The sequence below is a fragment of the Puma concolor genome, chromosome B4 (genome assembly GCF_028749965.1).
Source record: "Puma concolor isolate L17-30 chromosome B4, mPumCon1.1.hap2, whole genome shotgun sequence".
NCBI classification, from domain to species: domain Eukaryota; kingdom Metazoa; phylum Chordata; class Mammalia; order Carnivora; family Felidae; genus Puma; species Puma concolor.
Window position 1 is genome coordinate 7,398,997 of NC_141673.1, and position 25,004 is coordinate 7,424,000.

At 55.7% G+C, this 25,004-nt stretch overlaps 2 protein-coding genes across 3 annotated transcripts; one reads left to right on the forward strand and one right to left on the reverse strand.

The window, feature by feature from the left end:
* Positions 1–872: 872 nt before the first annotated feature.
* Positions 873–11,261, forward strand: PMM1 (phosphomannomutase 1). Of its 2 annotated transcripts, XM_086712159.1 has the most exons (9): positions 911–1,031; positions 2,423–2,596; positions 4,049–4,166; positions 5,318–5,394; positions 5,522–5,613; positions 5,854–5,953; positions 9,344–9,419; positions 10,228–10,343; positions 10,716–11,261. In XM_086712159.1, exons 2-9 carry the CDS (start codon positions 2,591–2,593, stop codon positions 10,836–10,838), a joined length of 708 nt encoding a protein of 235 aa, XP_086568285.1. In that variant the 5' UTR covers positions 911–1,031; positions 2,423–2,590; the 3' UTR covers positions 10,839–11,261. The 2 variants fall into 2 exon arrangements, with proteins under 2 accessions (XP_025782597.1, XP_086568285.1); XM_025926812.2 differs by lacking the exon at positions 2,423–2,596 and having other exon boundaries at positions 873–1,031.
* A 249-nt stretch (positions 11,262–11,510) lies between these two features.
* On the reverse strand, positions 11,511–24,740 carry CSDC2 (cold shock domain containing C2). Its single transcript, XM_086712161.1, has 4 exons — positions 24,461–24,740; positions 15,823–16,121; positions 14,070–14,192; positions 11,511–13,483 (listed from the first exon to the last, which is right to left on the reverse strand). The coding sequence occupies exons 2-4, from the start codon at positions 15,996–15,998 to the stop codon at positions 13,321–13,323; spliced, it is 462 nt and encodes a 153-aa protein (XP_086568287.1). The 5' UTR covers positions 15,999–16,121; positions 24,461–24,740; the 3' UTR covers positions 11,511–13,320.
* Positions 24,741–25,004: the final 264 nt, after the last annotated feature.

A 25,004-nucleotide genomic window follows, 5' to 3' on the forward strand; every position in this document is an offset into this window, starting at 1 on the left:
TGTTTAATCAGTAACGGTATCAAACACATCTATACAAATTCTCCTTTGGAATAGGCCTGCTGTGTGCCAGGTCCTATGTGGGCTCTTTTACACTTTTTATTTCTTTGCATATGCACAACAACCCTACAGAGTAGGTGATATTCTTCCCATTTCACAGATGGAGACACAAAGCCTCAGAGAGGTGAAGTGACTTGTTCGAAGTCACATAGTGGTGGAGCTGGGAGGGAAGGCAACCTAGGACTGATCATAAAGTCAACGTGATGGTTAAATAATTATGAATAGAGGGATCCAGAAAGGTTTCTTGAAGGAGGTGGACCATGAGCTAGGCCTCACGGGGTGGACAGAATGACAGCGGAAGAATTATTAGTCCGCCAAGGCCATCTGGTAAAGTCCAGAGCCTGAGCAAAGGCCATCAGATTAACGCTTAAGATTTGTAGGGCAAAGGCATTAGCAAGGAACGGGTGAGTCACGGAGTGACTGACGGCGGGCGGGGAGACTCGGGGACAGCTCAGGTTCTTGGAGTCCCGCCCTCTCACTGCACTGCAGGGTTTGAGGCTCCGCCCCCGTCCAGCCACCCAAGATCAGATGCAATCAGAATATTCCCGCCGAGCACCAACTCTGGCCCCGCTCCTCTCTTCCGGGTTCTATGCCTCACTTCCCGTCGCGCCCAGGCTCAGGCCCCGCCTACGTCTGGTTTGGAACAATCAGACCAGCCTGCTGCTCTCTGCTCCTCCCTATGCCACGCCCCCTCCCCACCTGGTGCAATCAGAATCAGCCTTCCTGAGTCAGCTCAGGCCCCGCCCCCGCCCCGTCAGGGCAGTCCTTCTCCCGCCGAGATCACGCCCTGGCCCCGCCCCTCCCGCGCCCCGCCTAGTCTAGCCTCTTTCCTACTCGGCTCTGGAGGCGGCCTCGCTGCACTCTGCCGCGCGCGCCGAGCTGCAGCCATGGCGGTCGCCACTGAGGGCGCCCGCAGGAAGGAGCGCGTCCTCTGCCTGTTTGACGTGGACGGGACCCTCACGCCGGCTCGCCAGGTAAGGCCCTGACGTTCAGCAGCTCCCGTCGGGAGTGTCACGCGGACAGAGAGGGCTGCAGCGACGTGACCCTGGACACCCCAGGACCGAGTGTAGGATGCAGCGGTATACAGCCCCTAATGCCCCAGGGCCGCCTACTGGGAGTGATGGGGACTCGGTCCTCCATGTCCCATCCCCCGAGCGTCTGCGCTCACCTTCTGCCCGGGAGCGTCGGGGCGGGTGGGAGTCTGGAGGGAGGAGGCTGCGAGCGGGGACCTAGCTTCGCTGCCCCCGCTCAGGCCTCCTCTCGCCGAGGCCTGGTCCCCGGGCGCCCCCGCCTCGCCAGCCCGGGCACCCGCCCCTAGGATGCACCTGTAGCCCGAAGCTGGCGACTGAGCCCGGGGCTCTAGAGCCCTAGCCCAGAGCCCTCTGCGCGCACCCAAGCATCAGAGTCGCCACCTAGTGGGATTCGGGGGTCTCGGAGCCAGCCCACCAGACCTTTACAGGCCTGGGTGGACGTCTGTTTTCTCAAGCTCCTCACCCACTTTACCTCCCACCCCCAGTTATGGAAGGAGGTAAGGCTTCTGTAACTTTTCGGATTAGTTTTGGGCTCTGACCACCTGGATGGAGGTGAGAGTCCCCAGGCCTGGTCTGGTCACTGAACATACTGTGGCACAAGGAGGGTGGGAGTACTGCTTGTTTAAAGGCTTGTCGCCAAACTCTGCTCCACGCTCAGTTTTTCTAGCTTTGGATCTCACCCTAGATGAGCCCCCAATCTGATCTGGTGGGGTACATAAATAAGCAGGCCTCTTTCTTGTTGGCCCTAAGGGTATTCTGCCCTCCAGTCCCTGGGCATAAGGAACAACTAAGATCCCCTAGAGCAGGGAGCCAGTAGGGCTGGGTTGCAGGGCAGAGACTGATGGAAACCCAGGCCTTAGCCTCCCCTTTTAGGTCCTGAATGACCTCCCCCCCCCCTTCCCTATTGGACGGCCCTGGATTGGGTTCTGGGGGCACAAGGAGGTATTTGGCTGCCCTGCCTCCAGCAGCTCTCAGGGTCCTCCTCAAGGATGGCAGAAAGAGGTCAGTGGAGGGTGGCAGGGTCGAAGACACAGCCCCAGCCCCTCCCTCTGACCCTTTGCTCCACTGACCCATCAGCCTATATAAGAACAGTGTGTTATTACTTGTCCTTCAATGTTCATGCCAAGCCCTATCCTTAGTGCTTTTTAAAAGTTAATTTTTGGGCTACCTGGCTGGCTCAGAAGAGCATGCACCTCTTGATCTGGGGGGTCATAAGTTCTAGCCCCACATAGTGTAGAGATTCCTAAAAAAATAAATATATAAGCTAAAAACTAAAAGTTAATTTTTTAATGTTTATTTAAAAAATTTGTTTTAAATGTTTATTTATTTTTGAGAGAGACACACACACACAGTGTGAGCAGAGGAGGGGCAGAGAGAGAGGGAGACCATCTGACGCATGCTCCAGGCTCTGAGCTGTTAGCACAGAGCCTGATGCAGGGCTTGAACCCACGAACTGTGAGATCATGACCTGCGCTGAAATCGGTCGCTCAACCATCTGAACCATGCAGGTACCCGTAATGTTTATTATTTATTTTTGAGAGACAGAGAGCGAGCGAGGAAGGGACCGAGAGAGAGACAGAGGATCCTAAGCAGGCTGTGCACTGACAGCACTGAGCCCGACGCGGGGCTCGAACTCAAACCGTGAGGTGATGACCTGAACTGAAGTCCGACACTTAACCTACTGAGCCACCCAGGCGCCCCAATAAAAGTTAATTTTTAATTGTACACGTATTCATAAACACTTTCTTTTGTAAAGAATGAAAACAACAGAGAAGGCTAAAGTTCCCTCTGACTATGTCAGGATCCCTGGCCCACCCCCTCCCGAGAGAAAGGTGGTTGCCTCTCCTGTGGCTTCCCTCCAGACCTTCATCTAGATCTGTTTGCTCAGAACAAATATTAAGCATTGTTTTGTGAGGCTTCTTTTATTTATTTATTTTTTTAATGTTCATTTATTTTTGAGGGAGAGGCAGACCGCGAGCAGGGGAGGTGCAGAGAGAGAGGAGACACAGAATCCGAAGCAGGCTCCAGGCTCTGAGCTGTCAGCACAGAGCCTGACGCAGGGCTTGAACCCACAGACCGCGAGATCATGACCTGAGCCAAAGTTGGACACTTAACCAACTGAGCCACGCAGGCGCCCCCCCCCTTTTTTTTTCCCCTAATTTAATGGATGATATCATACTGTGTGTGCCTTCCTGGAACTTGCTTTTAACAGTTAACAGCAGGTCTCAGGACTCTCCCATATTGGAAGCACAGGCCTGCCTTATTCTGTGTAACCACAGTGTAGTATTTCAGAGCAGGTATTTACCATTCTCTGATTGATGAGCCTATGAGTTGTTTGCAGGTTTTCACTATTACAAACCATACCCCAGGGGACCTCCATATACATCCAGGCAAGAGAAGCGGAAGTTCTGGGTAACGGGGCACACGCATTTTAAGTTTTCATAGATATTGCCAAATTACCCTCCAAAATGGCTGCACCAGTTTACACTCTCATAGGCAACATCTGACATCATCATTTACTACACATATTGTCAGCTTTAAAGAGCTGAAAGTTTGAAAACATGGAGTGTAACTCATTAGTTTGCATTTCCTTGGTGGGGAATCCTCATGTGATTAGTCACCAGTTAATTGCTTGTTTATTTCCAAGCACTCTGGATCCACGATCTCATTTAATCTTAGCAGTGACTGCCTCCATCTGGTTGCTACTCTGTTTCCCCCATTTTATAGATGGGACAAGTAAGGCAAAGAAAACAAAGCCCATTGCTCAAGATCATCCTGCAGCTGAGAGACTTTTTGAACCCATTACATCTAGTTTTGTGGTCTGGGTTCTAAACCTTGAACCTCAGATTCCAGTGGAACCATGGGCTCCCTGGATTCTGAGCACCAAGTGAGGATTGAATGGGGGTCCCAGACATGCTGACAGCCACAAATCTTGTGCTTTCCCCAACCTGTCCCTGCAGAAAATTGACCCTGAGGTGGCTGCCTTCCTGCAGAAGCTGCGAACTAGGGTGCAGATTGGTGTCGTGGGCGGCTCGGACTACTCTAAGATTGCTGAGCAGCTGGGAGAGGGGGATGAAGGTATGAGCAGCGCCCAGAGCCACCCACAGTTAGGATGGGGGGTGCAGGGAGTGGGGAGTTCGGGAGGCCCCTGGACCCATGTGCCTTCAAAGACCCTGCCCCGATTCTGTGCTGCAGAGGAAGTAGGGGGAAACAGCGAAATACTCCCCTCACTGATTCACAGTGAGCACCTACCATGTGTCTGGCACTGTGCCAGGCTTTGGAGAAACAGGGAACAAAGCAGACAGAATATTGCCCTTGAGTAGCTCACATTCTCTGCTCTCTTTGCTGAGTCTAGGATGATTTCCTTGTCTTTAAAATGCACATAGTTATGCCTGGCTGGCCCAGTCGGTGGCCCCTGCCTGGCCCCTGAAATGCACAGTAGTTAGTAATGGCTACCATTGCTGAAAATGGCCATATGTTAACTTCTTTTCATTTACTCCTCAACACCAACTTTAGGAAGGGCTTGGTTATCCCATTTAACAGAGAAGGATCTGAAGTCACTCAGGAAGTTGTTTTAGACCCAGAGCATCTGTTCTCAGCTGAGTTCCTGGTCTCAGCTCAGGGCAGATCCCACCAGTTCTCAAACCAGAAACTTACTTGACTTTTCCCTTTCCCGTACCCCCTCGTGCATTCTCCAGTAAGTCTAGAAATAGCTCCCTGTGTGTCCATGTCTGCGTCTCCACTGCCCCTCCATTGTCCAGGTGATCGCCTCCCACCTAGACCCTGCAGCAGCCTCCTGGCTGTGCCCCTCCGCACCTCCTCCTCCCACACCCTCCAGCCACTTACATGGCAGCCAGAGCTGGAAATCCCCCCATTCAACCAGTGACAGAAGCCCCTGGATGGTGCCTGGATGGTGGCGCTGTGAGATCACAGAGCAGAAATGACTCCCTCTGTTGAGGAGTCCTGGAAGGCTTCTGGAGGAGGGAGCCAGATCATGGAGTGGGGGAAGGTGGTCCAGGCAGAAGGACCTGTGTGAGCAAAGGCCCAGAGGTGTGACTGGCTTGTTTGGGGAAAAAGCTGAAAGTGAAGAGCCTAGAAAAGCAGGTTTGGGGTGGAATAAATGGGCTTTGAATGCCAAACCAAGGAGTGTGGGCTTTATCCTTCTACTTGGCTCTGGGTACCTGGTCTCACACTCTTTCTTTCCCCCTGGCCTCTACATGTCCCTGAAGTCATCGAGAAGTTTGATTATGTGTTTGCCGAGAATGGGACAGTGCAGTATAAGCATGGACGACTGCTCTCCAAGCAGGTCAGTGGCCCCCAGAGCCTCAGACCGGGACACTTTTCCATAGTGACATAGCCTGTGGTGCCTCTGTCCTGGGCTGGGGGAGGGCACTGTGCCTGCCAAACCCAGAGCCCCCCTGTTCCTTGCCCAGACCATCCAGAGCCACCTGGGGGAGGAGCTGCTGCAAGACTTGATCAACTTCTGCCTCCGCTACATGGCCCTGCTCAGGCTGCCCAAGAAGCGGTGAGACCCCTCCCAGCCTTGCATCCAGCCTTCCCCCTCCATCCCAGGCCTGAGGGAGGACAGGGGTGGGTCTCTCAGATGGGACCTGCATGCTCCAGGGCCCCAACTTACTGGTGCGTGAATTCTTGTCTCCTGGGAGGTCCAAGGAGGCCATGGTCCCAAATGGGGCTGGATTTGAATTCAGGGCCATTCTCCTTCTCTCTGGCTCCCTGCCCCCCTTCCTACCCCCGTTACCGTCAGTGGAACCTTCATCGAGTTCCGGAATGGCATGCTGAACATCTCACCCATTGGCCGGAGCTGTACCCTGGAGGAGCGAATCGAGTTCTCCGAACTAGACAAGGTGCCACCAACTGTGTGACCTTGGGCTGTAGGGCCTCAGTTACTCAACCTCTGTGAACCTTTGTTTTCCCATCAGTGAAATGGATTAGCAGTGGTGGTCTGATTCAACCAGTCCCCTTTTGGACACCCACCATGTGCCATGGTCTAGGCACTTCTGCGTCTTTCCAACATGGCTGGTTTCCCTCCACCACTGGCCACCACTTATCTAAGCCAACACCCTAGGGTATCATTTCCACCTTCCCACCCTTGTAGGGTACAGCAGTAACTCCTCTTTTTTTTTTTTTTTTTTTTTATGTTTTTATTTTATTTTTGAGAGAGAGCGCAAGCAGGGGAGGGAGAGAGAGAGAGGGAGACACAGAATCCAAAGCAGGCTCCAGGCTCTGAGCTGTCGGCACACAGCCTGACTTGGGGCTCGAACTCACGGACTGTGAGATCATGACCTGAGCTGAAGTCGTACAGTTAATCGACTGAGCCACCCAGGCGCCCCAGCAGTAACTCCTCTTGATTCAGCCTCCGGAGTTGTCTCAAATCTGTTCACTTATGTGTCTCTTCCCACCCCCTCCCCAATAAGCTCCTGCCAGTCTGTTCTCTAACGGTGCCACTGGGAACCTTTTTGAAGCACCTCCGCCCCCATGCACTCCCTGCTTACAGAACTTCCGTTGCTCCTCTCACCAACTGAGCAGTGTCTCAGCCCCTCCTGGGCCGCCCTGAGCCCTGAGGGGTCTGCCCAGGTCAGGCCCACCCCTTCAGCCTTCTCTCTGCATCTGTTCTTGGCACATACCAGTATCTCTCTCGCCTTTGCATGTGCTGCCCCTGCTAAACCTTGACTTGGGTTTTGCTTATCAAGCCTACCGCCTACCCTGCCCTTTCAGGGATGGAGTGAGTCCACCCATCCAAAGCCTTTTCCCGCTGGCCCGTCTGTGGCCTTCTCTCCCCTTTGCTGTCTCTGCTTCAACCATGTTCTCCTTGCTGATTCTAGAGATAGCAGACAGGTTCCCACTTCAGGGCTGTGCCTTCTGCCTGGAACACACTTTCCTCAGACTCAGCTGGTCCTTTCCTCTTCACATTTGCTCACGTGTCACTTTCTCATTCCATACAACAGTGCGTCCCCCTGCACCTCCTACTCCTCTCTTGTTCCTCCCCAAGCAGCCATCGCTGCCCTCTAATACACTCTATCACCTACTTTTCTTTTTTCTTTTCTTTTTTTTAATGTTTATTTGTTTTTGAGACAGAGAGAGACAAAGTGTGAGTGGGGAAGGGGCAGGGAGAGAGAGGGAGACACAGGCTCTGAAGCAGGCTCTGAGCTGTCAGCACAGAACCTGATGCGGGGCTCGAACTCACAGACTGCGAGATCATGACCCAAGCTGAAGTCAGACGCTTAACCAATTGAGCCACCCAGGCACCCCTATCACCTACTTTTCAAATCTTGGTCATTATCTGTTTCCCCTGCTGAAGCTATAAGCTGCTTAAGGGCCAGGATTTCTGTAGCTGTTCACCGCTGGATCCCCTGTGCCCAGCATGTGCCCAGCACACGCCCAGCACGTAGCAAGTGCTCGAGAGAAATACTTGCTGAATGAATGAAATAGGTGGTGTTATCCCCATTTTATGAATAAGGAAACAGGCTCAGAGAGGGGAAATGCCTTGCCAAGGTCACTTAGGGAATTGGTTACAGAGCAAAGATTTGAACTTGGGACCTTGGGACTCTACCTGTTCCCCTCTGGTGTTTCCCTGAGGGTGGGTGGGACTCATAGGGATGCCTTCCAGCTCACCGACCCCCCATTCCCACTTTGGGTCCCAAGGTTTAGAATAGGCAATGCCCACAGGCATGAAGACTTTTTCTTTTTGGGGTGGTTAACACTGACCATTGGCAGAGAGCCTCTCCCATGCACATACTGAGAGGTGGCCTCTACTCAGGCCACCTAGTTTCCAATCCTAGCTCCACCTCCTGCTTGCTGAGCAGCCTAGAAAAGTGACTTTACTACTGTGTGCCTCTGTTTTCATGTCTGTAGAGTGGGGGTAAACATAGTTCCCATCTCTTGGGCTATAATGACTAGACGAGATGGAAGTCTAAGACACACTGACCCTTCCCAAAGCTCCCAGGATCTTCTCTTGTCTTTCTGGCTCCTGTTCGCCCCCTTCTGATATTGGAGGTGGGGGGGCATGAACTTCCTGATCTGTATGCCCTACACCAGCCAGGATCCCATATAAATATTTTATTCTCCGGTCCTTCAGATCCCAAGGGCAGGTAGTCCCCTTCCTCAGATGAGGACTCTGAGGCCAGAGGTTAAGTGACCAGCTCCAGTCACAGTGCTCGTCCTTGCTGACTCTGGACTTGACACGGCCTGTCCAGTGATCAGCTTGGTTCTGTAGACCCAGGAGATACAGCATCCTAGGCGATGTGGGAATGTTTATTCTGAGCCTGGGACACCTTTAACTCTAACCCTAGGCCCACAAAGTGGCCCCTGGTGGGGACTCTGGGCTCCCTGGGGGCCTGCCTGCCAAGAAGGCAAAACCAAGGCAGGCAGGGGGCTCACATGCCTCCTGTCTGCTTTTCTAGGAGACGCAGGTTAGGTAGGGTTCATTTATTACCTCTATCTTTTAGTCCAGGAAATAGGCTCAGAGAAGTCAGGCAACTTGTCCATAGTCACATGGCCAGGCCTGGAACCCAGAGGGTCTGCCCTTATCTCCCAGGTTGGGTCATATCTGGCCTTATAGCTCACCCTTCCTGGCCTATTACAGGCCCCAAACTATTGGCCACTGCCTGCCTCTCTCCACTCCAATCCTACACAATGTGGACTGACTAAAATACAGTCCTGGGCACTCTGTTCCCAAGAGTCCCCAGTGACTCTTGGTTCCCCAGGATGTGTCCAAACTCCCTTCCAGGTCACCTGTGAGCTGACTGGCCAGGCTCTCACGGCCACCTGGCATCCTGCTGACCTCTGAGTACCCACCACCACTTAGTAACAGGGCTCCCCATCCTCATGGGCATCTCATGCCCATCTCTGGTGTCTGGTTTGTTTTGTTGAGCTGGGCAGAGCCAACAGGACTGAGCCCTGCCCTGAGGTGGACCTTATGACCTGGGACTCAGACTGCCCCATCCCCTCAAATTCCTCCTCGTGCCTCCACTCCGAGGCTTCCTCCAGATACCCTGCCCACACCCCCACTGGCAGGATCCGGCCCTGAGTTCAGTCATAGACTTCTGACTCAGGCCCTGGCTCTGCCACTGAGGCTGTATGACCTTGAACAAGGCACAGCCCCCTCTCTGAGCCTCTGTTTCCTCATCTGTAAAGTGGGGGGGGGGGGGGGGGGGGCGGGTTCATGGTGTCCACCTGAGCTCACACGGGGCCTGGCTCACAGCAGCCCCCTGAGTCTCCTCCCTCCCCTCTTACAGAAGGAAAAGATCCGGGAGAAGTTTGTGGAAGCCCTGAAAACAGAGTTTGCCGGAAAAGGGCTGAGGTTCTCCCGAGGTATGTCCATCTGTTCGTCCTGTGGAGGGTCTTAGAGCCTGGCACAGAAGCCAGCCCAGCGTCTCGCTCCCCAGCACCTCTAGAAAGCTTTCCTGCCCCCAGTCTTCCCCACCTAAACCCAGCCCATGTCCTGCCACCCACCCAGGTGCTCAGGTCAAAAACCAAAGCATCTCCCTCAATTTTCTCCCTCACCCCTTCCCACCTGCAGTCTACTAGCAAGTCCCAAGGCCCTGTATCCAGAATGGTTCTGGAATCTGACCGCAGCTCACATCATCTCCTGCAGCCTCTTCTCGGGCTCTGGCTAACTCCAGCACAGCTATCCTCCCACTGCCACGTCACCCACTGCCCAGTGTCCGGAGGGACACTCACAGAAGAGCAGACCATGCTGTACCCTTGCTCAGAGCCCTCACTGGACCCCAGGGCCTGTATGGCCTCACCCCTGCCCTGTCCCAGCCTTCTCTGGTGCTGGCACACTCCATGCCCTTCTTGGGGACTCTGCCTGCTCCCCTGCAGTTGCCACTCTGGTTTAGGCCTTAGTGTTCCCTCCCGGAGAGATCTCCCCAACCGTGCTGGCTGGGGAGCTTCCCTCCCCCGACCCCACTGACTTACATGCTCTGAGGTGGTCTGGTTGGTTTGCTGCCTGTCCTTCCCCCTGGATCGCAACTCTCGTGAGGTCCCTGAGTCTTCCGTGCCCTCTCCCAGGCTCTAAGCAGGCACTCAAGGGTTGTCGAGTGAATGAATGAGGGATCTTGCCCAAGTTCACCCAGTGGGCCACCACTCTGTTAGCCGTGTCCGCCATCCCCCACAGGAGGCATGATCAGCTTTGACGTCTTCCCTGAGGGCTGGGACAAGCGCTACTGCCTGGACAGTCTGGACCAAGACAGCTTTGACACCATTCACTTCTTTGGGAACGAGACCAGTCCCGTGAGTATGGCTCAGCCCAGGTGCTTTCCAGCCCAAATCACCCCCAGGTCAAGGCCAGGACACAGGGCAACAGAACAGGCCCCTGGGAGACTACTGGAGACCAGCTAGTGTTCACCAGCCCCATTACCCAGATTGGAAGGCTGGGGCCAGAGCTGGCTGGACACTTGTCCCATGTCACACAGTGAGTCAGGGCAGATCTGGTGAAGGCCCAGAAGGTGGGCTTCCTGGTGGTTCTGAGAGGGCAGAAGAGGCAGCTCCAGGAGCCAGTGTGGGGAGGGGGGCTCCTCGCCAGGGCGCATGCTGGGCCATAGCCCTGGGAAGCTCCTTCAGGCGTTACATGTTTGTGTCTTCCCTGCCCTTTCTTGTGTGCAGGGTGGGAATGACTTTGAGATCTACGCTGACCCCCGGACCGTCGGCCACAGCGTGGTCTCTCCGCAGGATACAGTACAGCGATGCCGAGAGATCTTTTTCCCAGAGACCGCCCATGAGGCCTGACCAGGACCCACACCCGCTCTTAGGGACTTCCAGAGAGTTCTACCTGGGCCTAAAGAGGGCCCCTGGCCCTGGTGTTGAGGAAGTGGGGAGCCAGGGCCCCTCCTCCTCTGGGATCAGGATGCCTGCCTCCTATACCCTGCTGCAAGGCCCACCTTAATGGGGCCAGGGTCCACGAGGACCACCGTCCCCATCCAGTCAGCTCCTGGTGGGACCAGCTCCGTCCTTCACCCTGACAGCCCTGGCTACAGCTGCTGCCCATCCTTGTGAACAGAACAGATCTGCCTGCGCTGGGAGTAGGCACGTGCTAGTGTCAGACGAGATAGAGCCAGCCCGCTCGCCTGTGCCGGAGGGGTACAGAGCGCTAGGGAAGGTGCGTATTTGCCAGAACTTTCTCTCACAAATATTAAAGTTCCTGGAACAAGGTATGGTGTAAATTCCATCTGAATGGATGATTGGTCCCAGTCACAGATGACATTACAGCCACCGCTTTGCAGATGAGGAAAGAGAAGCAAGATGGCAGGGACTCCCTCCACTCCCCACGGGGTCACACAGGAAGTCTTTGATCCACTTGAGGGGAATAGGCCATTGAAGCCCTGAACAAGGGTTGGTTTGGGGTACCCTCCCCAGGCTCCTCCCCAGGGACCCAGACAGACAGGCAGCTCTGGGCCAGGCTGAGTCACAGTTGAGGGTTTATTGCCAGTGTTAGGAGGTGGGGGAGGGGGAGTCCGGGAGGCTGTGGGTCTCAGGGGGATCTCTGACTTGGACGATGCAGGGCTGTGGGTCTGGAGGAGCCCTCCTGCCCCTCTGCCCTTCCCTCCCCGCCAGGCAGCCCTGGGCTGATGTCACCACATCCTGTCTCCCAGCAAGTGCCTTAAGGGAGGGGTGGGGAGGGCACCAATAAACCTTCCACCAAGGAAGCCAGGAAGTCCTTGTTCCTCCAGGGCAAGCCCTAGGCCTTGCTGGAGTAGCTGCAGCTCATAGTGGGGTGTCAGGCTGGGCCATTCTCAGTTTGCAGGGGCCATCCAGCATATCTCAGCAGTTCTGGCCCCCTAGCCTTGCAGGGACTGAGAACAGGGGAGGGGGAGTCTACCCCAGCTGATCTCTACCTTGGAGCCTCAGGGCTCCCACAAGGCTGGGGATCCTTCTAAACAGACACCTCCTCATTCTGGGCATTTGAGCCCATTTTATTCACAGACCCAGTCTCCTAAGGGTCACTGTCCCTGGCAAGACTTCCTTGACCCCCATTTCTTTTCCCATCAAATGATGTGTTTTATGGAAAGGAGGGTGGGGGGGGGTGGTGGTGGTAGGATGGAGGCAAAGCTGCTCTGTCCTGGCCTCCCAGGCCAGACCAGCCCCCCACCCAAGAGTGAACACACACACACACACACACACACACCCCTTAAGGGACTCGAGAGATCGGGATCACACCTCAGCCACTGGCCTGTTGGGGCGCAGTAGCCACCTACTATAGCTGCAGGAAGAGGCCAGCAAAGGGTTGCAGGGCTGGTGGTGTCACAGGCTGAGGGCCATCCTGTAGGTGCCCATGCCTGGCCCTGCCTGAGGGGACATGCGTCTGCATCACTGGGTCCTCAGCAGCCAGTGGATCTCAGCATGGGCGGAGTATCAGCAGAGCCTGTGGGTCAGGGCAAAGGGGATGGCTCCATCCAAACTGGGGGCGATGCGCCCCCACCCCTCCCCAGATCTGCGTCTCGGAGGGCGGAGGCAGCATGGCTCAGCGCAGTCCCGGGGAGGGGACATGGCCTTACCCGAGTTCATAGAGCTGTTATCAGGCTAGGGAGGAGGGACTGTGGCCGGCAAAACCAGGACCCCAAAAACTACGTTCCACGCTCAGCTCCTTCTTGCCTACTTCTCCAGTATGCCAAGAGGAGAGAGCAGGTGGAAGGAAGGCTGGGCCGTGGCGGTGAGGAGGGCTCTGTCTGCCTCCAACGTTTGCCTCTTGCCCTGCCAGAGGCTGAGAGGCTCCCCCAGAGCTCTCGCTGGCCTGGCTTCTGAGGGAAGGGGTACAGGCCACAGTGGGAGACCCCAGCCCAGGGTGGGCGGTTTAAGTACAAGCAGAGTCTGGTCCCGGGGCCAGGCCTGGGGCAGAGGCAAGGGGAACAAGCTGGTACGGTGGGCCCACTGGTGCCCCTGCCTCCCAGGCCTGACGCAGGCCTTCAGAGGCTCAGTGGACAGAAGGGCGAGGGCGTCCTGTGCGGATGTGGCAGGGAGGGGGAGGAGAGAGCGGACAAACAGAAGGCAGGTCTGGTGGCCTCCCCTTCGGTCCAGCTCACACAACAGTCACTGGTCACGGGGGTGGATGGAGGCACACGCTCACGGCCACAAGCACAGACAGACTGACGTGTACACTGAGGCCGCCCAGGGAGCTGGGTCAGCCGGTGCAGCAGGGCCCGGAGCCCGAGGCTGCCCGTCTACCCAGTGTGGCTCCCCACCCGCCCAGCAGCTGACCCGTGAGCCCCCCAGCCTAGGAGCCCACGACCTGGCCAGACCACGTCTCGTGGGGAGTGTGTGGGGCCAATTGTGTGAGCACCACCTCCACAGCCTGGAACTTCTGATTCTTGGGCGGGATGGGGCACATCTTGTAGGTCACTTCGTCGCCTTCCACTGGCACGTACTCTCCCTCGATGCTGGTGGGCAGGAGAGGAGCGTCAGCTCAGCAGTGGGTCCCCTTCCCAGACGGGCTGGGGGCAGCCTCCCCTCCCATCCCAGAGTTTGAGCTCTCGGATCCGAATCCATATAGTGGGAACCCTAAGCAGTCCCTCCCCTGCTGTTTGAGGATTGAGATGTGAAAAGCACAGGAGGTCCGGAGGCCTGGAGAAGCTCAGTGTCCTCTCCAGGTTCTGCCGGGCATCAGGGCCGGGGGCCGGGCCTAGACCGCCTCTCCTATGTCTCTGCCCTTCAGGCTGAAAAACCCAGGGGCCAGCCCAGCCCTCTTAGTTTTCAAGATGCTGAAACGGGATCCCAGGGCTCAGCCAGTGGTTGGGGGGGGGGGGGGGGGGAGGGTGGTGAGGGTCCTTGCTCCAGCCTAGCCCTCCTCCTCCTCCTCCTCCTCCTCCTCCTCCCATGCACCCGCAGCCCCTGCTGCAGGAGAAAGATGCCAGGACCCCAGATTTCAGGCAGCCAGGGGAGAAGCCTGGGGAGGCATTTCTTGAGGCACTGCCAGGAACCTGCAGCAGGGACCCAGCCAAGAATAGGGACACCAAAGGGACTCACTCAGATACGTGCACAAAGATGTCCTCGGATCCATTCTCGGGTGTGATGAAGCCATGGCCCTGTGAGCGTGAGAACTGCTTACAGACACCCTTGAACACTGGGCCAGCCGAAGCACGGGCTGTCCTGAGGATAGAGCAGGGGGATTAGAGCTACGGTCTGGGGACTCCACCCCCACCCCCGGATGCCCACAGCCCTCCCAGGCCCTGCCTGCAGAGCCCGTCTCAGGGCTGTGGAAAAGCCTCCCCAGGTCAGAAGCTGCGCAGTTATGCTAGCTCGGCCCTCTCGTGGTCCCATTGGACAGTAAGGAGACTGAGGCCCAGAGAGGGGAACTGGCTTTCCCAGGGTGCACAACAAGAGGGTCTCCTGACTCCCAGGGAGTGCCCCCCCACACCCCCCACTCTCTACACAGCACTCTCGCCTCCTGAGATTGTTTGGGCTTACATAGGCTCCTGTTGTAAGATTTCTTTTTATTTTTATTTATTTATTTATTTTGAGAGAGAGAGAGAGAACTTGCATGCACACGCACCATCAGCAGGGGAGAGGGAGAGAGAGAGAATCCCAAGCAGTCTCCAAGTTATCAGCTCAGAGCCCAGTGCAGGGCTCGACTCACAAACCATGAGATCACGAGCTGAGCCAGAGTCAAGAGTTGGACGCTTAACCAATTGAGCCACCCAGGCACCCCCTGTCATAAGACTTCTGAGTGAAGAATATCTAGCCTAAACTTGAATGCCTCCTGAAACGGGGAGCTCACTACTTTTTGAGGCAGCTGTATCCTATTCACATACTTGTCACTCATCCATTCATCATTTATTAAGCATCTGCTCTGTGCCTGGCCTTGGGTTGGACATAGGGGACAATTAGTGCCTGCCATCAAAAACCTCTCCTTTAGGGATGCCTGGCTGGCTCAATCAGTGAAGCATGCTACTCTTGATCTTGGGATCATGAGTTCAAGCCCCACATTGGGCACGGAGCTTATTAGAAAAAACAAAACAAACAAACAAAAAAACCAGAGGCGGCTGGGTGGCTCAGTTGCTTGGGCGTCTGACTCTTGATTTCGGCTCAGGTCATGATCTCATGGTTTGTGGGTTTGAGCCCTGGGTCTGGCTCTGTGCTGATGGTGCAGAGTCTGCTTGGGATTCTCTCTCTCTGCCCCTTCCCTGCTCACTCGCTCTCTCTCAAAAATGAAATGAAATGAAATGAAATATAAAATACTCTCTTCTTTGGCCAAGGCAAGTCAGTTTCCTTTGCAACTTCCACAAACCCCCTCCCCCCCTGTGATCCCATCCAGTGATCTACCCCAGAGGCTCAAGGCTGGTCACTGTCTAGACTGCCCACCCCTCACCAAAGGTCAATCGCCTGCTTCCATTTCTGTCCAGGTTGATGCACGTATGTGGAACACCCAACTTCCTTCACCTAATACATCTTCCAAACCCACTAGGACCTCACCTTCCCCGATGTCTGAAGCTGGGTCCTCTCCCCCTACCCTGCAGGGTGGAGGTGAATGGTAGAGAAATTACTTCTGGATTATAGGCAGTTAATGGGCAAAGACTGTCTTAATCACCACTGGATCCCCTGGTCAGGTGCTCAATAAATCTTAGTGGAGTGAATGAATGAATGAACACAGTAGTTACTGGAAGGTTCATACACAGCTCCCCTGGACTTGAGTGAGGACAACAGGGGTCAGAAAAGAATGGGGCTGGGGACTTGTCCTGGGGAAAGATCACTGGAGCCTGGGCGAGGGGCAGGTACTCACGCTGAGTATGTCCTGGTCCGTTTGGTGGGCAGAGGACTGGGCAGGTCCCGAGATGAGACACCTCCCCGCTCCCAGACCCTGCTGCCCTCCCGGTGGAAAGGGAAGGTGGGCCAGACAGGAGACTTGGGAGAGTGGAGTGGGGGCACTACTGGGGGTGACGTGGGCTCTGAAGTCATGGCGGATCCAGCAAGAGAGCCTGGTGGGCTCCCAGGCTCAGGGGCCGGTGAAGAACTCGGGCGTCCTTGCGGGCAGGGCCCGGCCTGGCCCTGCTCGGCAGCCGCACCAGCCACAGGCTCCGTCTGGAATGGGGAGAGAGAGGTACAGGTGAGTGTGGTCCAGGATGAGCAGATTCTAGACACCGGGCACAAGTCTGGAGCTCTGGGCCCGCTTGTGAATCCTCACACAGTGACTTCAGGACCCTGACTTAGGGTCATCACCAGGAAGACAAAACAGTCATCTAACCTTGCTATGAGCTGAATTGTTTCCCCTAAAATTCATATGCTGAAGTCCTAACCCCCAATGTGATGGTATTTGGAGATGGGGCCTTTGGGAGGTAATGAGGTATCGGTGAGGTCACAAGGGTGGGGCCCCGTGATGGGATTAATGCCCTTGGAAGAAGAGACTCAGAAAGCTTGCTTCCTCTTTGCCAGGTGACGAACACTGCCGGAAGGGGGAGGTCTACAAAACAGGAAAATGGCTCGCACCAGAAGGAGACCGTGCTGTGCCCTGATCCTGGGCTTCCAGCTCCAGAACTGTGAGGAGTAAATGTCTGCTGTTTAAGCCCCCAGGCTGTGGTATTTGGTCACGATGGATGGTGCAAGCTAAGGCTAACCTCAAAGTCCTTCCAGCTTGAAGCTTAATTCTCTCACTCTAGGGGTCCGGGAGGTGGGATGGGTAAGGTGACCAGTGATGGTCTGGAACATAGTTTCGCACAAGCGTCAGCAGCTTCAAATCCACAGACCTGGGTTTGAATCTCAGCTTTGTCGCTGTAACTTCGTGACTCCAACAGTTCCATCATGGTGGGTGGGAACGCAGGCTCTGACCCAGATGGGCTTGAATCCCTCCTCCTATACCTAACTGGCTGTGCAGCCTTTGTCAACACTCTTAACCTTTGACTCAGTTTCCTGCTCTGTAAAATGGGGATAGTGCTGGTTCTTACTTCATGGAGAAGGTTGCCGTGTGGATTTCATGACTCTCCACCTGCTTTGAACACCAAGAGTGGTAAGCTCTTGGGAATGCTGGTGATTTTTCCTTAGCCCCACTTTCCTCTGCTCCAAAATGATGTTGAAGATACTCACCATGCAAGGTTGCTGCGAAGTCCACAATTTAGTGTGTGTGACAGCGTCTGGCATCTCAGAGATGCCCAATAAATTGCTGTCATCAGTGCTGATCAGTAGAAATTCCCTCATCACCTGCTCAGTGCCTGGATGACCTTGAAAGAATGCATCCTCTATTTTCCTCTATTGGGAAAGAGAACACATTCCCTCTCCCCAGGGGTTGGGAAGTCTTAGGCCCCAAGAGACACTGCTGTGGAACCCTGGGAAGGATAGCTCAGTGGACTGAACCAGGCTGTTGGCCATGCCTGCGGCAGGCAGCCTGGGGGCCTGGGGCCAGGCAGGACACCCAGACCAGGAGAGCACGAGCACCCCAGCCCCACCGTGTACTAGCTGCTGACCTCGGGTAGCACTTCCACTGGCCTCAGTTAACTCATCTGTATAATGGATCTGATAAACACCACCACACTCCCTCACAGGCTATGGCCAGGCGTGGCTAAGCCTGAGGATATAAAGAAGTGCTCACAGTCCACAGTCATGTAGGAGGGAGGATAGCGAGGTTCTCTACTTCCTCACCCCTGTTCTTCACTACCTCACCCCCTCACCCAAAGGCCCTGGTGCCAGAGGTAAATCCCTGAGCCTCAAGCCTATTTCTGGCCTCCATCTTGCACCCCACCCCAGCCTAGAATTTCCAGGGAAGAGTTTAAGGCTCCTTAGGAGTCCAGAGTCCAAGGAGCCCCAAAACATGGCATGGCAGGGCTCTGGGAGGACTGAGGACTCACATCACCCAACAGCGGGGCAGGTCTCCTGGCCGCCGTTCAAGGTCACACAGCAAGCGGGATTTTTCTGGGTCAGGATAATGAGCTGTCTCTGCCGTCCCTAGGGGTGGAGATGCTCCTCCTGCCCAGCAGCCCCCATCCCCCTCCGGCCAGGAGAGCTGCAGGGGAGCAGCCACCGCCTCTCAGGCCCCTCATACCTCCTCACGACCGCTCAAGCTGAGGTGGGCTTTTTCTTCCTGAGCCTGCTCCAGGAGGCAGGGCCAGGTGTGGCATTTTTATTCCCATTTTTAATTTCTTTTTAATGTATTTGTTTTTGAGAGAGAGACAGAGCATGAGCGGGAGAGGAGCAGGGAGAGAGAGGGAGACACAGAATCTGAAGCAGGCTCCAGGCTCCCAGCTGTCAGCACAGAGCCTGTCGCAGGGCCCAAACCCACGAACTGCAAGAGATCACAACCTGAGCCGAAGTCAGACGCCCAACTGACTGCACCACCCAGGTGCCCCTTATTCCATTTTTAGAAGAAAAGCAATCACGCAGAAACGTATACAGGAATGTTCACAGCAGCATTTTTTATAATAGGCCCAAAGTGGAAACAACCCAAAAGTCCATCAACAGATGTATGGAGAAACACGATGTAGTATAGCCATAGATTGGAATATTACTCAGCCATGAAAAGGAATGAAATGCCAATTCCCGCTCCAACACGGACGAGACTGGAAACCATTACGCTACGTGGAAGAAGCCAGTCACAAAAGGCCACATTGCGTGATTCCATCCACGTGAAATGTCCAGAACTGACAGATCCACAGAGACAGAGAGCACATTAGTGGTTGCCAGGCCTGGGGGGGGAAGGGATAAAGGGGAGTAAATTCTTTTTTTTCTCATGTTTATCTATTTTGAGAGAGAGCGTGTGTGTGTGTGTGTGTGTGTGTGTGTGTGTGTGTGTGTGTGAGCGAGGGAGGGGCACAGAGAGAGAGAGAGAGAGAGAGAGAGAGAGAGAGAATCCTAAGCAGGTTTCATCCTGTGAGCCTGGAGCCTGACTCGGGGCTTGATCTCATGAACCCATGGGATCATGACCTGAGCTGAAATCCAAAGTCAGACACTTAACCGACTGAGTCACCCCGGTGCCCCAAGGGGGAGTAAATTTTAATGGGTGCCAAGTTTCTTTCTAGGGTGATGAAAATGTCTTCAAACCCACTGTGGCATTGTTGCACAACTCTGAGTATACTAAAAACCACTGACTTGTCTACCTTAAACAGTTGAATTATATGGTATGTGAATTATATTGCAATTAAGCTGTTATCAAAAAGGAAAGCAGGCAGCAAATCTACCCAAGATGCCACCGCCGGGAAAGCAAGAGGCATCGGGCCCTACAGCTCACTCCAGGGTGCCTCCCTCCCCCGCGATGTGGGCACGGAGGGCAGGTGGACAGAAGTTCTGCTTCCTTCTCTCCAGGACGCAGGGCGGGCCTACCCACTGCACAGTTTTCCCAGGGCTGGTATTGTGCTTGGCGGTGACAGCCGGTGCTGGGAGGTCTTGGGGGGGAGGGGCACAGGCAGCCCACAGTGGTTTCCAGGGAGACACAGCTGAGCTGGGCCCTGCTCCCGCCAGCCAGCCAGGCCTCCTAACCCAAAGCCTCTTTCAGGGAAGCAGGAAAGATGCATTGATGACTCAGGGTTAGGGTTGACAGCAGCCCCCCCTTCCTGGCCCTCCCCAGAATGGGTTCCCCATAATGGACCAGGCAGCAGGAGAGAAGTGGTTGGAATAAGAGCAATGACAGGTGCTCCTGCCCTCCAGCTCTGTAGGCCTGGCAGGGACTGCTCCCTGACCCTTGAACCCCATCCCACCCCAGTTGGCCACAGTTGGCCTTAGAGCAGGAGTTAGGGCTGGGGGGTGGTGACCGGGCAGCCTCCACAGTGCAGAGAGCACTGCTCTGCGGTCTCCCCTCACCTCCTTCCTCTTCTGGAAAACAAGAAGGCCTCCTCCAGAGGACACCATGAGGCTGAGATGGGATGGGATGCGGGAAGAACTGGGTAGGTGCCGGGTAAGAGCTTGCTCCTCCCGGACAGAGGTGCTCAAATGGGCTTAGGACGAAGGAGGAGTGGGTAGAAGGAGAGACCCAGCCGAGCTGAGCCAAGCCCACCCTCACTCTCCTCTTCCCCGCTTCCCCAGAGAATTGCCCACCCACCAGGTGCCTGCCTTGCTTCTCCTTTTTCTTAAATTCCTGCAGCTGCCCGTTAAGGCGGCTGCGATCACTACTATGTTTTGCAGATGAAGAAACTGAGGCTCAGAGAGACTAAGTCACCCACTCAAGGCCACACAGCAATTAATGTCTGAGCCAGGACTTGAACCAAGGTAGTCTGGCTCTGGAGCCCTGCAGTGGGAAGTCAGGAATCCTGGGTTCAGGCCCTGCATTGCTACTGAGGGGCTGTGCGACCTTGGACAGCCTTCCCCTCTCTGGGCCAGACCAGGGAGAAGGAAAGAAGGGTATGCCTCCAGTGCAGACCCTCCAGTGCAGTGCCTCCAGAAGAAAGGAGGCAGAAAGGGGCAGGCAAAGGCCCAGCTTTTATCGTCTTGAGTGCTGCACACCATGCGAAAGTCTTTGAGGAGGCTGCTTTCCATTTCAAAATCTCCCAGTTGCCCTGAAAGGTTGGAATTACAATTGTTTCTATTTTACAGATGAGGAAACTGAGGCTTAGAGAGGCTCTAAGTGACTTGCCCAAGGTCACACAGCAGGGAAGTGACAGAGCCCAGGTTTGTCTGAAGGCGAACAGTTTTCTTCCTGTGAGCTTAAATTCTGTTCCTGGTTCAGCCAAAACGCGGCTGGAGTTTTACCAGAAGAACTTTCCCTGAGAAACTAAAGGGGAAGATAAACTCCAAAAGCAAAGAAACAGATGTGTTTGTAGAACATTCGTTTCGATACAGAGTTAAAGCCCAGCCCCCAAGGGACTCGGTATGTCTGGGAGCATCTCTTATGGAAACAATGCCCTTCACGATGAGCCGACGGACATTCAGAGGGCAGGTCAGGACCCGGACGGCCTGGGTTGGAACCCTGGGTCTGCAGTGACCCTCTCTCTCTCCGAGCCTCAGTTTCCTCCTCTGCCAGATGGGGCTAATAGCAGCACCTGTCTCGCTGGTGGGAGGAGCTGAGGAGCTGCTGTGTCAACGGTCCACCTGTGAGAGGGCATCTCCCTGTGCGCGCGTTTTGGCTCTGATCCTCCCGGCCAAGCTTGTCTTCATTTCCCTGCATGAAGGCCAAACCCCAGCAATTCTGCAGACAGAAGGACCAGGGGAGGTAAAGGCCAAACATCAGGGCTGTTCAGAGGTAACCTGAGGTGAGGCCCTGATACGGTGTCATGGGGCCGTGGGGCCATGGGCCATGGGCCGTGTGACAGTGACTCAGCCCTGTTAGCAGGTGACCGCCATCCTGGTGCTGGGGATCCTCCAAGTCTCAGGTACCCCAAAAAGAAGGGGGCAGGAAATGGCTACCAGAGTCCTCTCTTGACCATGAGAATCTCTCTTGTTCCGGGCAGATTAGGAAAAGCAAACTAGCTCAACCACCCAGGGCTATGTGATCTGGAGCAAGCACTTAACCCTCTCTGGGCCTCGTTTTTCCCCTCAGCTACTCGAATCATCACTGGTCCAGATGACTACTGAAGGTCAGTCCAGCTGTCCTCTGAGATTGTCAAAAACCCACGTATAACCGAAAGGAAACTGAATGCCAGGCATCGGAACAACAGACACGAGAGGAGACAGGCCCACCCTTCGAGGGCCTCCAGTCCAGTGGGAGGAACAGATTGACCAGAACACAGCGTGGGAAGTCCTAACATGACAAGAGGCGTGGCCACCATGTACTGATTGTTAGCCGCGTGCCAGTGGTGTGCCAAGTCCTTGGCCCCATTTCCTCAGGTAGACCCCACGACCCCCTGCCACGTGATAATTACATTATCCCCATTCTTTAGAAGAGTAAACAGGCCCAGAGAGGGGAAGTGCGGGGTCACACAGCAGGTCAGGAGCTGTGCTTCTGCACCTGGAGAGGTTGGGGGGCGCGTTATAGAAAGACCTCTGGGAGGTGGGGGGAGCTCCCTGACATTTCCTGCCCTCTCCTGGAGAAGGAAAAGCAGGGGCGCGGAAGAATTGGGGAGACAGGGCTTGGGGTTCTATTTCTGGCTTTGTGCTGACTCAGACCATGACCTTGGGTGAATCACTTGCCAACTCTGGCAAGCTTAAAAACAACTCCCCCGACAGAAGTGTCCCAGCCCCAAGTCCCTGGTATGGAGGAGCAGCCAGGGGGAGGAAAGGGTACAGTGGCTAAAAAGGGGAAGGACAGAGAACACAGGACGGCGATGGGAAGGCTTTCTGAACGTTGGGGTCTTGCCCATGGTGGGCCCAGGAGGGTGAGGAAACGGCTTCAGGACCAAGAGCCAGAAGCCAGCACTTCCCCGGCCACCCCCTCCCCCCAGCCACCAGACATTCCTTAAAATACATCAGTGCCAAAGCTGCTCCAGCAGCTGGAGGTGACCTAATTAAACCTCATTCTTTCCCCTCCTACAGTGTGTGTGTAAGGGGGTGAGGGGCTGCCCCAGCCAATACTCGAGCTTCATCGAGGCCTTTTGAACTCTCCTTGTCACGTGCCCCTGCGTCCCTGGGGGGCTGTTCTGATGAAGGCCTTTGGGCTTCCTTGGCATCGGTGGGGGTGAGTATGCCAAGATGGACGGCGCAAGAGCCGTGCTCACATCCCAGCTCTGCCGGGCTGTGTGACCCTGAGCGAGTCACTTCCCCACTCTGAACCCCCCTAGACAGAGGAAGGGGTTGGTCAAAGTCACACTGGTAGCTGAATTCAAATCAGTGTGACCCCAAAGCCCAGAGCTTTCCAACGTGCCGTGCCCCCACCCCCGTGACCACGATTCCACCGGCTTTGGAGCAGGGGAAAAGCACCCCTGCTACTTTCCGCTCCCTACCCTGCTGCACCACACAGACGAAGGTCTGAACTGTCCCAAGCCCCCTTCCCACCAGGCTCTGGGACTTGGCTGTGCTGGTGGTGACCCGTAGACGGGACCAGCTCCGCCAAGTCCTGAGCGCCCTCTGCTGGTGCCAATCTAGGGGACCTGCCTCCAGACCAGCCTGTGGGTGTCCCCTTTCCACGGGCTGGCTGTATAAGACCCCCCTGTTCCTCCCTCCTGAGCCCCTCCACGGCCAGTGGGCATCCATGAACATAGCCAGGCCTGGGAGGGGACTCTGTGGCCCAAACTGTCCTTCGGCCTTTCCCAGGCCCTCGTGCAACCAGTTCCTACTTAGACCTTCTATTTTTTTGGAGTAGGGGGCAGACACATCCAGAGGGGTGGGGGCAGATACAGGAAACAGATGTTAGAAAGGACTTCAAGGAAACGGTGGGGGTAGGCGGAGGGAGTCTGGGTGAAGGAAACATCCAGAATTTGGAGGGCCCAGAGGCCTCTGGGATGGAGTCTGTTTGGGGGAGCCGGCTCCCCACCCTCCAGGGGGCTGGAGACTGCCCCATCCCATCGAGAGGCCTCTGCTGGAGCACATCCAGGTGGGCATGGTGCCAGGCTCTCAGAGAGGTTGCCCACCCCTCACCCCCCACCGGGGCACGCTTTCCTCCTCCCCTCCCCCAGCCCCAGCCGCTGCAGCAGTTCACACCGTATTTATTATTGTTCTCTCGCTCAGCGTCCCCCTCCCCTCTCCCTGGGAAGAGCCTGCAGGCTGGCAGCTTGGCAGGAACCTGCTGTCTCCCTTGCGGGTGCGAGCATCACCCCTTATCTCTGCCTGGACTCCCTGTGCCGGGGCAGGGGGCAGGCCACTCAGGGACGGGGCGTCCCACAGTGGGGGGGGGGGGGGGAGGGGGCCAGCCCCTGGCTTATCATCCTAGCTCTCCAGGGACTGCACCCTGGCAAGAGTGGAGGTCAAAGCCGGACCTGCAAGCAGGGGAGAGGAGTGGCCTCAGGAGAGGAGAGGAGAGCTCTGGGTGGGGGTGGCTCTGAGGTGATAATAATTACATGGAGCCACCTCTCCAAGCCAATTAACACAATTATCCCCATCGCGTCTGGGAAGAAATAGAGTCAGGACAAGACAGCTGCTCCAGGTCCAACTGCCTGCCTGCCCTAGATGGTCCCTCCCAAGCCCCAGCCCCAAATTCCAGGGAGAAAGACCCATATGCTCCCTGCTGCATTCTCATTTTGGCAGGAGCACGATTATCTCCCCGGTCAGGGCTCTTCCCCTGGTTCTCAGACAGGAGGCTGCGGCTTGGCAGGTGTCTGCTGTTTCTCTGCCTCTTGAGCCAGACACAAGTCCCAGACACACACACACAGAGACACACTCTCTCACAGGGAACCACACAGCCTCAGCTTCCCTTGGGGGCCAAGAGGAGGGAGGGAGGCAGGGGAGGAGGGAGGACAGGGTGGGCTCATCTACACATCCTCCTACGTCCCCGGAGTAAACTGGACTGGGCTGGGCCAGTCTCAGGGGAGGTAGCCACCTTCCCCGGCCCGCCACCTCGTGCCTCCCTGCTTCCCCCTGCCAAAGCCAGTTTCTGGAGCTGGTGTGCCCTCCTCCCCCAACCAGCCCCTTACCTCTCCCTGGCAGATGAGGTCCAGGCACTGCCTCCTGCCGCCGCCTTCAGCACTCTGCCTCTCTCGGGGCGCTTGGAGCTGGCCAGCAGGGGAGGGTCTGAAAGATGTGTTGTGTGTACGCCTGTGTGTGTGTGTGTGTGTGTGTGTGTGTGTGTGTGAGAGAGAGAGAGAGAGAGAGAGAGAGAGAGAGAGAGAGAGAGAGAGAATGCAGCACCTCAAGCCCCTCACTCACTCACTCACACACGCCCTCCTCCTGACGTCAGGAAGAGCGAGAGGGAGGGACTGGGTTGGGAGTTTGTACTCCCTGCTTAAAGGGACATGGGGCCCTGTTGCCTCTGGGCCAGACACCGCCTCCTGAGTCAGGCTCAGGCTGGGCGAGAGAGTTAGCTGCGTCTCTCAGGGCCCTAAAGCTTCTTTTTTTGGAAAGTGGCTTTTATTGCCAGGCCAGGGTATAATTTGCCCTGCCAGGTGGGAGTAGCTGCTGAGGAATGCAGGGGGAGAGTAGCTGGGGCAGCCTGCATTCCTGGCAATTAGAGAGCTAGTG